General features: G+C 39.9%; 2 protein-coding genes and 1 long non-coding RNA gene across 3 annotated transcripts; 1 reads left to right on the forward strand and 2 right to left on the reverse strand.

Annotated features, from left to right (window-relative positions):
• Positions 1–2,237: 2,237 nt before the first annotated feature.
• LOC131001593 (aspartic proteinase PCS1-like) lies at positions 2,238–3,923 on the reverse strand. Its single transcript, XM_057928090.1, has one exon. It carries the CDS (start codon positions 3,700–3,702, stop codon positions 2,386–2,388), a length of 1,317 nt encoding a protein of 438 aa, XP_057784073.1. The 5' UTR covers positions 3,703–3,923; the 3' UTR covers positions 2,238–2,385.
• A 4,713-nt stretch (positions 3,924–8,636) lies between these two features.
• On the forward strand, positions 8,637–12,756 carry LOC131001690 (uncharacterized). The gene is made up of 3 exons (XM_057928266.1): positions 8,637–8,793; positions 10,137–10,562; positions 12,462–12,756. Exons 2-3 carry the CDS (start codon positions 10,148–10,150, stop codon positions 12,494–12,496), a joined length of 450 nt encoding a protein of 149 aa, XP_057784249.1. The 5' UTR covers positions 8,637–8,793; positions 10,137–10,147; the 3' UTR covers positions 12,497–12,756.
• LOC131001717 (uncharacterized) lies at positions 10,135–11,194 on the reverse strand. Its single transcript, XR_009093996.1, has 3 exons — positions 11,025–11,194; positions 10,823–10,942; positions 10,135–10,746 (listed from the first exon to the last, which is right to left on the reverse strand). It is a non-coding gene; the product is annotated as an uncharacterized LOC131001717 (long non-coding RNA).
• Positions 12,757–13,374: the final 618 nt, after the last annotated feature.

The raw sequence follows: 13,374 nt of genomic DNA on the forward strand, positions 1-13,374 counted from the left end.
GTTACCTGCTGAAGATGTGGCTGCTATTATTACCATTCCGATCTGTCCGGATGCTGGTGCGGACGTACCCATTTGGCATTTCTCTTCGAGTGGATGCTACACCGTCAAAACTGCTTACAATGTGGCGAGTTCTCTTACCCTGGATGCTAGCTTTGGTGAGGAGGGGCCTTGGCCTCAAATCTGGAAGACGGCAGTTCCCCCGAAGGTGAGGTCTTTTATGTGGAGAGCGGCGAAGGAAAATCTTCCATCTAAGGCGAAGCTCTTGTCGCGTGGTATGCAAGTGGGAGGTGAGTGTAGTGTCTGTAAGGTGGGCTATGAAAATTTGTGGCATGTCTTTTTTGCTTGTCCTTTTGCGGAGCTTTGTTGGGAGGTTGGTGGTTTTTCGATTTTGTTGACTGAAGTGAGAGCGAACTGTGATTCTTTTAAGGAAGCAATCTCGTATATTATGAGTAGGTCCGAGGGAGTGTTGGTGGCTAAGGCTTGTACGTTGCTATGGCATATATGGAAGGATAGAAACAAGGCTGTTTGGGAAGATATTCTTCCGATCCCCAGACGCACTGTCGCACTTGCGAAGTGTTGTCGTGATGAATGGTTGGCTGCGCGGGACTTCTCCTCGTCCACTGGTCCGATGACGACTGCTTCTTCGGCTGTCATGGCCTGTGCAGGTTGGCATGATACTCCGGAGGGATGGGTAAGGTGTGGAGTGGATGCGGCTTTCTTTACTCAAGCGAACTCTATGGGAATTGGTATTGTTATAAGAAACCATGTGGGGGAGTTTGTGACGGGAAAGGCGATGAGGATTCCAGGTTGTAGGGATGTGGTTGAGGGAGAGATAATGGGAGTGAAGGAGGCACTGTCTTGGTTAAAGAGTCTTGGGTATTTGCATGGTTGGGTGGAGTGCGACAGCAAAATTGCGTGTGATGCCATTTTGAAAAATGAGAGGATTATCAATGAAAGAGGTGTTCTTGTTGATTTTTGTCGTCGCGAGCTGGCCTCTAGTCCCGGAATTCGTTTATGTAATGTTCGCCGTACTAGAAACGCTATAGCGCATTGCTTAGCTAAAGCTGCGAGAGATATTTCTATGATACATGTTTGGAATGAACCCCCGTCGTTTGTGGAGGGTCATCTCCATGTTCCGTGTTCGTGCATTGAATAAAATCTCTCTTTTACCTAAAAAAAAAAAAAAAAAAGCTCACCGCCCCTTCCTAGGTCCGACACAGACTGCTGTATTTTATTTACTTTGCATTTTGCAATCCCAACTTTATTTTCGAGCAAACAGACACCAAACATGGATTATTAAAGTTACTTTTGTCCATTTTTAGATTTTTTAGTGACTGATGATTGATTACTGGATCTCATGTGGAAATATATATATACAGTCGAACAAATATGTATGCAACTGTATGCGGTGATTTATTGACGAATCATTTACTATATTATAGTAATACATACAAATATTATGAATCAACTAAAACTTGCTATTTTCAGTTGATAAAAACTTGTTAAACAATAAAAGTATCATAATCATCAGCACTCGTTATATTGTTCTTATTGTATACACTCCATCCATCCCAAAAGTTTGTTCGGCAGATATATTAACAAATATTAGGTAAGTGTGTTGTGAGTAGAGAAATAAATTTATTTTTATTAGTGGATCGAAGTAAAAGAAAAAATAATGATGGATCATACCGATGAAAGTATAGATAAGTGTAGTGGAGATTAAAATTAAGGGGTTAGTGGTAAAATCAAGTTCAAAAGTGATGAGTTGTATATATTCTTGTGGGAGAGACGAAAAAATAAAAATGAACATACCATTTTGGGGCAGAGAAAGTAGAAAACAAGAGGTAACGCTCTAACCTAGCCAAAAAAACACTATAATAATTATAAATTATAACCATATAGATAAAAATATGGAAATAATAGCTATTTTGAACTATTATATCCTTACACACTTGCATAATTTATATGAATTTCGTGTAACAATGTTTTTTTAGGCGAATTTTGTATAACAATTTTATTTACATTGTTACACAAATTTTAATTACACAAAATTCGTTTAAGTATATAAGAACATAATAATCCAAAATAATACTCCTATTTTTATATTTTAATTTAAATGATTATAATTTTATTTTATTATATGAGAAATGCTAAAATGATCTACATAACAAATACTATGTCATAAAAAATTTGTAGTATTGTCTAACATATCTACATAAATTAAGTAACATGTCCCCTTAGTAGCAAAAGTTAATTTAATAAAATAATTTAAAATAACTTAAATTCTGTATTGGTCGGAGCTAGATCTTCCAAAACTATTGGCTAATAATATTACACTATCCACAACTACAAAAACTATATTACAACAAAAAAAATGAAAAAAAATTATAGAGCTTTACTACAATCGGCAACGCCAAATCCGAGGCGTCGATGAAGCAAATCAAATTCGACCCACAAATTCCGTTGATGAAAGTTGCCTATAATATTACTAGCAACACCCAAGGCTTCGGAGCGGCCTATGGCGACGCAATGGACTCCGCCGCCGACGTGATCCAGAATTCGATCTCCATTGATGCTAATCTCGACGCCCTTGTCGAATTCAAACGCCATGTCGCCTATCAGCCGTCCGATCTCGATGGCATTGCCGTCGAAGCACATATCCAACGCTCCTTGATACACGTACCCCTTCTTCAATCTGGGCCCCACCACTCTCACCACCTCTTCCCTCACCTTGTTGTACGCCGCCTCCACCAAGAACGTGTACTGCGTCCCGGAGTCGATCATCGTCTGCCCGGACCCGCCGGAGTCCGGCCGGAACACGGCGGCGGAGATGTTCAATCTCCTGGCGCCGATTCTGATGCCGGCCATGGGCAGGGTGTAGGCGAGGGGGTCGAGGTTGGGCATGCGTTGACCTTCCGGGAAAGTCAAGAGGTCAACGTATCGGAAGGTCCGAGAGTTGGGGTTTTGACCGAGGTAGAACATTCCCGTGGGGTTTGTGACATTGTCGCGGGCGCGCCTCACCGGCACGCAGTAGGAGAAGCTGGGGACTTTGGCCTGGGAGACGAAGGAGAGGCGGCCGCGGTTCATTCCCAGAATGCCCTCGGCGTCGGCGGCGGAGTCGGCGGCGCAGCCCAGGATGAGGGGAGGGGTGGAGCGGGAGGGGGAGCGGGAGAAGGTGAATCTTTCCCGGACGAGATTGCCCTCGGCGAGGGTGCCGTCGGCGTAGAAGTAGGAGTAGTGGCAGAGGCGGTTCTGGTCGCAGGTGGTGGGGAGGGTGAAGTCGGGGATGCGGGGCTTGCAGATGGGGTGGGTGCAGGGGAGGACGGAGAAGGAGGATGAGAGGGACGGGTCGAAGGAAGACGGCGGCGGGGGCTTGCGGGGGGCCTTGCGGTGGCACTGGATCCACGACAGCTGGCTGCCGGTGTCCACCACCATCTGCTGCGCCTGCGGCGGGGTGCCGATGGGGAGGGAGATGATCAGAGCCATTGAGTATTTGAAGGCTGACTTGTAGTTGTAGCCGAACGGCGGCGATGAGACCTTTGAGGAGAGGAGTTTGGCGTCGGAGGCGTGGGGTTTGGAGCTGAGAGGGGCTGAGGTGAGAGGGAAGGAGAGAGAGAGAGGCTTCTTTTGAAGTGTGAGGTGGAAGGAACTGGTGAGGAGCAGCGTCAAGAGGAGGAGAAAGAAGGTGTTGGAGGATGCCATTTTCTTCAACGAGAGAGATTTGAAGAGAGAGAGAGAGAGAGTGGGGAGTGAGGAGGAGAAGTGTGTGTAGTGAATGGTGAGAGGTGGGTGCGTATTTAAATGGGGTTTGAATGAAAGAAGGAAGGAAGGAAGGGGAAAGGGAAAACGCGGTTTCCAGCTTTCTCATAATTGAGTGGTTGCATCTAATAATCACCAAACAGCTACTTAGCTTCTAAATGAGTTCAGCAGGAGCTTCATTTTAGTTTGCTTCACTATATCTTTTTCTCAGACCAACTTAATATTTTATTGGGATAATATAGGAAAGGAAAATGTATTCATTTTTATAAAAATATGTAAGTAATAGTCACAGTTTCCATAATACTTTTTGATCATGCAACAATGCACACTATTTTGTTAAATAAAAAATTAAATTCGTATCCTCAACTTAATCGTGCAAAATAGAAATCCTAATTTTTTCAACGATTAATCGACAAAAGATAAAGCAACATTTTGATTTAAATGTATGGTGTAGGTTTGGGTTGGGTTCTTTTTCGTCTTTTTTAATTATGTATTTCGTTTCAACACAAAAAATTTCTAGAATTTTACTAGTTTTATGATGGTGGACAACTTTTTTACTTTTCTATAGCAAATACATCCATATTCTTTGAGAAATGGGCGGGTGACGTGAGTTTTAATAAAAATAATTGAATGTATTATAATTGGAGAAAATATCTCAATTAAAAAATAATGTTAATAATTATAATTTTAATTACGTTGTGAGTAGAGTTTGTGATTCACTATGCGTGTATTGGTCTAATGGTATGAGGTTAATGCTCAACACCTGAGGTCCTAGTTTCGAGTCCTCCATCGTGCGGTCTTTAAGAATTTCTTTATTTACTTATGTAATTTATCAAAAAAGAAGTATATAAGTTCATATATTGATAATGATATATATTATGGGATAGTATTTATAAATGAAAAGAGACTATTTTTTGTGAACGTATCAAAATAATAAAAAATGACTTTTTTTGGAACATGCGAGTAGTCGAATTCTACATTGACTCATCTCTCTCTCTAATTTATTACCTCTTCCGTCCCATTAAAGATAACTCGTTTTTCATTTCGTGGGTCTTACTATAATTTTATCAAGTTTACACATTTTACTTAATCTTCGTGTCGAAAAGAAGCAAATCATCTTTAATGTGATGGATGAAGTATTTTTTTTCATTTTTTTATTTTGTAAAACATAAATATATAGTACTCATTCTGTATTAAATAAAGGGTTAAGTACCACTTTCCCCCCCACCCCCTCCCCAACGTTGTCACCCATATCCCCTTTAACACTCCAGAGTCAGGGTTGGCATTGTTCATTACGCTAATGTGCCAAAAAAGAAGCAAATCCCCCCTCCCCCCCACCCACCCCGTTTCTCTCGGCGTTTTAACGGTGACTTAACCTCGTTTAGATTTTTTTTAATAATTGTGGGCCCCACTTCAACCGGGCCGGCGTGCGTCTTCGTCTCAGTTTCTCACCTTTAACAGCCCCTTGTCGACCAAATGAACCTTCTCGCTCTCACTCTCCACCACACCATCACCCTCCTCCTCGCCGCCTCCCTCCCCATCGTCTGGTTCAACATCAAGCACATCCCTCTATGGTGCAACCAAGATGAGTAGATCTCCTCGGTTGCGCAGAATTTCATCGCCTTCGCCATTCTCGACCTCTTCTTCCCCTCATTTCTCTACCCTCTTAGGATCTTCCTCAAGGCTCAGGGGGTGATTTTGTCGGTGATGGCACTCACGTTCGCGGCCATTCTGCTGCACATTCTGACGAATTTCATGCACGTCCTCCTTCTCCGTCTTCGTCTCCGGTGTGCGGGCTGATGATCATGCTGTGATGGACAATTGACTTGTGGCCACACTGTTGGAGTGAGGCCCACAATTATTAAAAATACAATAAAAAAATCTAACGGGGTTAAGTTACCATAAAAACGGGAGGGTAGTGAGCAGGCCAATCTTGACTCTGGAGTGTTAAAGACGATAGGGGTGACAACGTTGGGCGATAAGTGGTACTTAAACCTTAAATAAATTAGCAGAACAAAAATAATAAAAGTGATTACAAAGTTGTAGCACAAATTAACATTTTTTATGGTGCGTTCTCTTTGGTTGTAAATTTATCATGGAAAAATGAAGGATAAACAAAATTTCACCCTTTAAATCTTTTCTTTCTTTTCCGAAATATCCTACTTGACCCTTACTCATTCCTCATTTACACTACAAAGAAGGGATAATATTATCCCTCCAAAAATGGTGTGATAATATTATCTCTCCTTTGTAGTGTAAATGGGAAATTATTAAGGGCCAAGTAGGAAATGTAGAAAAAGAAAGAAAAGATTTAAAGGGTGAAATTTTGTTTATTCTTCATTTTTCTATTATAAATTTACAACCAAAGAGAACGCACCATATTAAAATATAAATGGGTATACTATAGAATAAGCACATGTGCATATATTAGGTGAAAGAAAGCGATGAGCATATACTAGAGTCTAGTCTTTTACTTTACAAACTAAAAAACCGGTTTATTAATTAAGTTCGGTTAAGCATACATTTCTTTTATTTTATAGAGCATAGAATCTAACGGCTATGATTAAAGATGAGCCTCAATTGTTGGAGCACAAGTGTGAGAGTGTTGGAGCAATAGTTAATGATGCGTTAAGATACTGGATTATCTTCTGATTAGTCAACTTACAACTAATTCCTAGTTTAATCGTTTGACTGGATGGGAAATAGAATCTAGCTAGAGGCGATCTAGCTAGCGTTTAGTTTACTAAGTTTATGGTACTAATTTTTTGGGTTAATTATCATAACTTTTGACTCATTTTATAATTTCGACTGTAGTTTTTTTGAAATGTCTAATCATAACTCTATGTTTTGATATCCTCAATTTTGAAAATATATTAGTCTCCGGAGACATCATTTCAATTTTCAACCTTTGAAATGACATTGTTTCACCGCTAAAAACAAAAATGGGGATATCAAATCATTAAACTAAAAATCCACCTTTTAAAACGTTATAAGGATGGTACATATCTAGATTACAAATGCATCAAAAATTGTGATTTATTTTAGAATTAACCATAAAAATTCACAATTGGATAGGATTTCAATACCTTTCCTCTGTTGGGAAAAGGTGCAGATTGACCCCCGAAGTAATAGCCCCTATAGCGTATAACCCCTTTTACTCACTATGTGTGCAACTAAACCCCTGAACTCTGAGAAAATGGTGCAAATTCCCCCCTCTGACCTAACGCCGTTAAGTGTCCGTTAACGTTTGAGTTTAATTGCACCCTCTACTTCAGGGGTGGATCTGCACCTTAATTTTTTTGTTGTTGTTGTTTTATAATTTCAGCAACCCACCTCCAGCATCAACTTAACCGCCCCCGTACTCATCGGCTCCAACTTACACTTTGTAACTCGCACGCGCTCAATCTCTTGATCGTCGACTGCTTACCGCCGACATGCATCAGCATCACCAACTCCAGATGTGGACCTGGATCGAATCCTGCTTGGTCCAAATCCATATCCGTATTTTTTTACTTAGGTCAGGATCCGGTCCAAATCTATTAAGTCCAAAAAAACGAGATTCATGTCCAGATCCATTAGATTCACAATGTCTCGAGTCCTGACCCGGATCCATTCTTTTTTCTCTTTTAAAATAAATTTACAAATATTAAATTAACCAAAAATAAAATCATAACTATTATCTAGAGTTTTAATAATTATTCAAAAATAAATAAATAAAATTTAAATATATATTATATAGATAAATATATACACAATTAATATCATAAGATAAGCCTAAAAGGTTAAGGTGTTTGAGGAGATGCTGTTGTGCGGGGCGGTGAAGAAGCTGGTGGCGTTGCTGCATGTAAGCGGTGGGCAGTCGACAACTAAGAGATATTGGGCGCGTGCGAGCTGACAAGGTGCAAGTAAGAATCGATGAGTACGGGGGTGGTTAAGTTGATGCCGGAGGTGGGTTGCTGAAATTATAAAAACACAACAAAAAATAAATAAATTAAGGTGCAGATCCACTCCTGAAGTAGAGAGTGCAATTAAACTCAAACGTTAACGGACACTTAACGGCGTTAGGTCAGAGGGGGGAATTTGCACCCTTTTCTCGGAGTTCAGGGGTTTAGTTGCACACACAGTGAGTAAGAGGAGTTATACGCTATAGGGGCTACTACTTCGGGGGCCAATCTGCACCTTTTCCCTTATTATTATTTATCTGATTTATTTATCGATGTGATTTAATAATCTAAATCCAGATATTGTGCAATTTGAACTCGTTACCGTTCTAAATCCACTAGCAAATTACTAGTAAAAGATGTTATTGTTGATAGTTTTAGCAATTGGCTTTACATTTTGTTCTCACTATTCCCCTTTTTTTTCCTTATTCTTTTGAGGCAATGAACTAAAATGAAATAGTGATGCGTGTGAGTCTGTGTGCGTGACAAAAGAAAAGCCAGCTGTAAATATTTAAAGGAGAAAGAATAAGAAGAATATAAAGCATTGTAGAAAACGGCACCAACTCAACAAAACGAGTGATAAAAGAAAGTTGGGAATATGTCAAATTTTGAATGAAAAGGATCCTACTTTTAGACAGGTTGTTCATTCTCCACATATATATAGAAATATTTATTTCAAATCATCATATTAATACTAACTTTAAAAATATGGCAACTTGTGCAAATTTTAACAATGAATTACTATATTCTTATATGTAACTTGTTTAACTTTGTAGAGTATTTAGCCACTGTAACTATGTCTATGTCCACTAGCCATAATATTGCAAAGAGAGATAATAAAATATTGAATATCACTCGATTATAAAAAAAAAAGTAAAACAACTAGTAATATCCATGTATTTTGTGGGTGGGATTGTAATTTAAGAAATAAAAGGGGTCGCATTCATAATATGGAGAAGAAGGAAGGATATTGATTAAGATTCCATAAATTGGTTCATTAAACTCGTGACCGTTCCACAGCAGCCTTTGCCTTTACTCTCTCACACCACATTTGACTCGCTTTCGCTTTCAGATTAATTCGCTTCGTTACAAGGTATCTGTTCCCTCTCTCGATCACAGCTGGAGATATTTTTTATGAATTTTTACTAAGCTGTGATCTTTGTATGTAATTTCCAGAATGATGTTTGAAATATATCAGCTAATCACGGAGTTATTAATCGGTTAATCCACCTTTTTATATGTCTTTTTTTTCGATTTATTTTGTGAATTTAATGTTTTTAGCTAGTTGTAGGTTCGGTTTGTATGAGCAGTGCAAGTCAACGAGCTTTGTGAGTTAGAATTAATGCCTTGACTTGCATTCAAGAAACATGTGTTTGGATAAGCATGACCGAGAAACTTTGATGCTCTTCTAGAACTCCTTTCATTCAGCTCAAAACCAGATGAGATTAATGAGGAATGAGTTGCTACACAATTTAGATCTGCTTGCAGCTTAATTATATACGACGATTAATGATGATGTGAATTATTATTGGTTTTGTGGGACATCGAAGAAGTGCTTGACTTGAAATTCAGTTTCGATAACATTTGTTTCCTGCTAATTGGATTCAACTATTCTTTTCTGTGGTCAAAAAATTCCAAATTTCGCTCTTACACAGTGGAGAAGGTAGTATGCGATTGATATCAAGACTCTAGATTCGGACCCAAACCCATATACTAATGATATATTCATAATTTTATTAGGAGTTGTAATTACAAACATGTCATTGGATATGTATTTGGATCCGAATCTTGATTCGTCTCATAGTGAGTCTCTCCATGGAAAATTGTCACTAGTTTCACAAATATGTCTTCTCTCATTGGCTTTGGAAGTGCTTCTCTTTAGCTATCCCATAATTGCTAAAATATATAGGTTGTGCATAGATAAAATTGGAAGTAACATTTTCAGTAAGAATAGATTCAATTTCTTCAGCAAATTGATCACAACGTTTGACTAAGTTCATTTCATGCAACCACTATTTCAACTCATAACCATTTTGTAAGGTGACTTAGAGGTTACAGCATTTATGGTGTGGAAATTTGATGCCAAAGGTGTAGCACGACTCCTATTATTCTTAGAGCCAATTTTCTTCAAGAATATATACTTGCTGCAGCTGGCATGCTTTCTCCTTTCTAATATCAAGTCTCTATAGACTATAGTAGTTGTCTATATGAATTTAATTATGGGGAAAATCCCTAAACGGAAGGCTACTGTTTTCACCTACATAAGCTTGTAGTTTTTGGTAATTACTAATCATTTCTACTTACTATGACAATAACCTCCCTTTTTAGGTGCAATCAACTTAGATATGCTGCTGAATTCTTCAATTAAAGATCGTCTGTTCATTTATAATGTCGATTAATAACACAAGACACGGTATCTTACACTGAATCTTGCAGATACATCTTCAATGGACTCTGAGATTGTCATGCACAGTGGTGGATGTCATTGCAAAAGAGTAAGGTGGAAAGCTGAAGCTCCTTCAAGTGTTGTAGTCTGGCAATGCAACTGTTCCGATTGCTCGATGAGAGGAAACCCTCACTTCGTTGTCCCATCTCAAAAATTCGAGCTCAACGAAGATTCCAAACAGTTCCTAACAACATACACATTTGGCACACACACAGCGAAGCACATATTCTGCAAAGTTTGTGGAATTACATCATTCTACATTCCAAGGTCGAATCCAGACGGCGTAGCTGTTTCATACAAATGCATAGATCCTGGAACACTAAAACATGTGGAGACGAGGCATTTCGATGGACAGAATTGGGAGAACTCATTCAATAAGTCAGGCATCTCCTCGTTTTCAAAGGTTCTCCCAAAAGGCAAGAATGATTAGTTGGTTAAACATGTCGATTGTGTTGTTAACTACCGTTGCTTAGTTACTAAGACAATACAAAAAACTGCTGTCGACCAAAAAAGAGGAGAATTATGTGCTTGAAAACCCCTTCATATGATAGTTAAATGCGAGTCCTGCCACGGTGATTCTCCCACCTCTTCATATGTTTCCTGTTAAGAGAAAAATAAACCTGTCACATGAGATATTGTATGTGATACTACACTTAGTTTCGTGCTATACGTTTACCTTCTTCTAGGATCATTCCTCAAACTGATTGTGGAGAGTTGTGTTGCTAGATCATTACTAGAGTAGTTGCTTCTAGAATTAGCTCGATCAACAGGCCATGTCATAGGTAGCACTAGTCCTCTGCATCACACAGCCATTCATGAGAACATAAGAAAACATAGAGTTTTGAGCAGTTTTACGGTTAAAGGAAACCGGCATATACCCTTCCGATTTCTTGCTCAGACAACGGTTCATATGATTGATGGTGTAGTCCCCGACCAGAAGATCGAATTTCTTGACTACTTGTACTACTTGGGATAGTGGTAAGAGATCGAGGACTTTGATCACTTGAGTATCAGTTGAGTTCTCCCTCAGAATGTCAATGGTCCAAAACAGCCTCACCAGCCCCTTCACAACATCCCACTCCAGCAACCGAGATGAGGGCCCTTCATCACGGATGCCACTTTCATCTTCGCGCTGCTGGCGCCACCCACTCGAGAGCTTCTGTAGTAGAGAAGCCGCCTCTATTAAAATTTCTGACTCGTGGTATCTTGTTAAGGACTCGTGGAACTCGTCGCTGAAGCAAACCTTCCACTTAGCTGCTTTGAAGAGTATAGAGTCCGCACTAAACAAGCATCTCTGCTGGCCAAGCTCGATCAAGGCGTTGCAGATGCCCCGACTCAAATTTTCGTCCTCGTAGGCATTGTGAAAGCAGCCGCGGGTTTTGGCATCTGCAACTAGCCTCCCCCAAACAGAGCCACTGTTTTGCAAAGTCGCAGCGTTGCCTAGTATCCACAAACAATATCTAGAGAAGAATATATGATGGTGTGAATCTAAGCACAATAGAATCGAAAAGTTGTAGAAATGGATAGATAGATACCTTGCCCTAGTCAAAGCTACATTGGTCCTTTGAAGATTGTCAAGAAATCCAATGGAACCATTTCCATTGCAGCGCACAGTAGAGATTATTATAATGTCTTCTTCACCACCTTGAAAACCATCAACAGATCGAACATTTACAGAGAACTTATCTTTTGCATCAGAGCTGTAAGTCTTTCCTAGCAGGTCTTGAATCGCGAAAACTTGAGCTTTATATGGTGAAATGCAGCCGACGCGAACTTTTTCCTTAGATTTCATAGATTCTGCAAAACATGCATAGTAAACGAAATAAGAGCTCAAAATAATCAAGTGTGCTGAAGTAGAGATGTTGTTGTGTGATACCTTTGTATAGTTTAGACAATATGTGAGCAACCATAGAGACCTCGACGATGTTTTTTCGACTATGCTTAGCGTCGAACTCCTCTTTCCCATTGGTCACGTTTATGAAAGAATATGTTCCGAACAACTTCTCCTTGAGAAAGCGTCTCTCATGGCTTCTTTCTGTGACATTTCTACCATTCATGATTTGATTTCCATAGAATTCCTTATTTGGAAATAAGCTTATGGAGGGATGCATTCTGTACTGAACATTAAGTAAGTGTTTGCTGTGGCCTAATATCACAAGCCTCTCGAATAAGCTCCTCCCAAATCCAGCTCTCTCACAAAACTGTCAACCCCAAACACATATGTTAATGACAGAAATGAGAAAAACCTGCCTAGATTTGTTTATACGCATATATGTCTAAAAAGGATTTTGTAACCTCGCTTATAACCATTGCAGGGAGCTGCTTCTCGTCACCAACAAGCACAGCGTGACGGAGCCCGGGAAGCTGCAGGGGAATGGTGGATTCGCACTCTTTAACCTGCGCAGCTTCATCGATTATCGCCAACTCAAACGGCGCCATTCCTTGTGTGTGCAGCTTGGCCGAGCTTGAAACAGTGCAAAAGATCAAGCATGAATTTTGCAGACAGAAGCAACTGACGTCATAAGCGTTGTAAAGTTTAGGGAGTTGAGTTGCAGAGATGGTATTCATCATTTCCAAGCACAAAAGTCTCATGGAACATAACTTGTGATCACTTCCCATCAAATCCCCCTTTGACCACTCGTTGTCACTAAGGAACTTTCCTAGTACTTGGAGCATAGCAACAGCTTTGGTCATGGCGCTAAGCTCATTCAAAGGAAGACATGAAGTAGGCATGTTGCTGCACAACAACTCTGTGCACAGAGCAATTTGCTCTGTGATTCTAACCATATAGTTCGCAAAAAATTCCTCGAAACTCCATGGAATGATCTCTTCGTCTTTCTGTTTTCTCTTGGCTCCCTCATCGTCATCTCCGTTACACTTGGGTTTCCTTCTTTCTTGAAAACTCGCCTTCTTACTCTTATTCTTCTTCTTCCTCCTGTTATTCGTGTCCCTATTTCTCTTTTCATTCTCAACGACTAACTTCCTTAAGAAATCATTTTTCGACTTTGCTTTGTGTGTTCCATCTTCAACAAGCTCCCCGTCCTCGATCAGCTTCTCCAAGTAGCGTTGATGCTCAGTTTGTGGGTCTCCAAGCAAGCGAATCATGTCATCAACACTGCCTCTCCATCCAGATTTTGGGGCGAAGCAATGCATCAGTGCCGAGACACGGAAGTCAAGAAACACATCATGAACATCTTGATGATCAGCAATGCTCATCCTCTTCCCGTT

The sequence above is a fragment of the Salvia miltiorrhiza genome, chromosome 8 (genome assembly GCF_028751815.1).
Source record: "Salvia miltiorrhiza cultivar Shanhuang (shh) chromosome 8, IMPLAD_Smil_shh, whole genome shotgun sequence".
In the NCBI taxonomy this organism is placed as follows: Eukaryota; Viridiplantae; Streptophyta; class Magnoliopsida; order Lamiales; family Lamiaceae; genus Salvia; species Salvia miltiorrhiza.

Bases quoted from the DNA above. Each gene is read 5' to 3' on its own strand.
- LOC131001690 (XM_057928266.1), top strand. From the start codon at position 10,148: ATGGACTCTGAGATTGTCATGCACAGTGGTGGATGTCATTGCAAAAGA. The intron at 10,563-12,461 runs GCAAGAATGATT...TAACCATTGCAG, and splicing joins TTCAAAGGTTCTCCCAAAAG to GGAGCTGCTTCTCGTCACCA.
- LOC131001593 (XM_057928090.1), bottom strand. From the start codon at position 3,702: ATGGCATCCTCCAACACCTTCTTTCTCCTCCTCTTGACGCTGCTCCTC.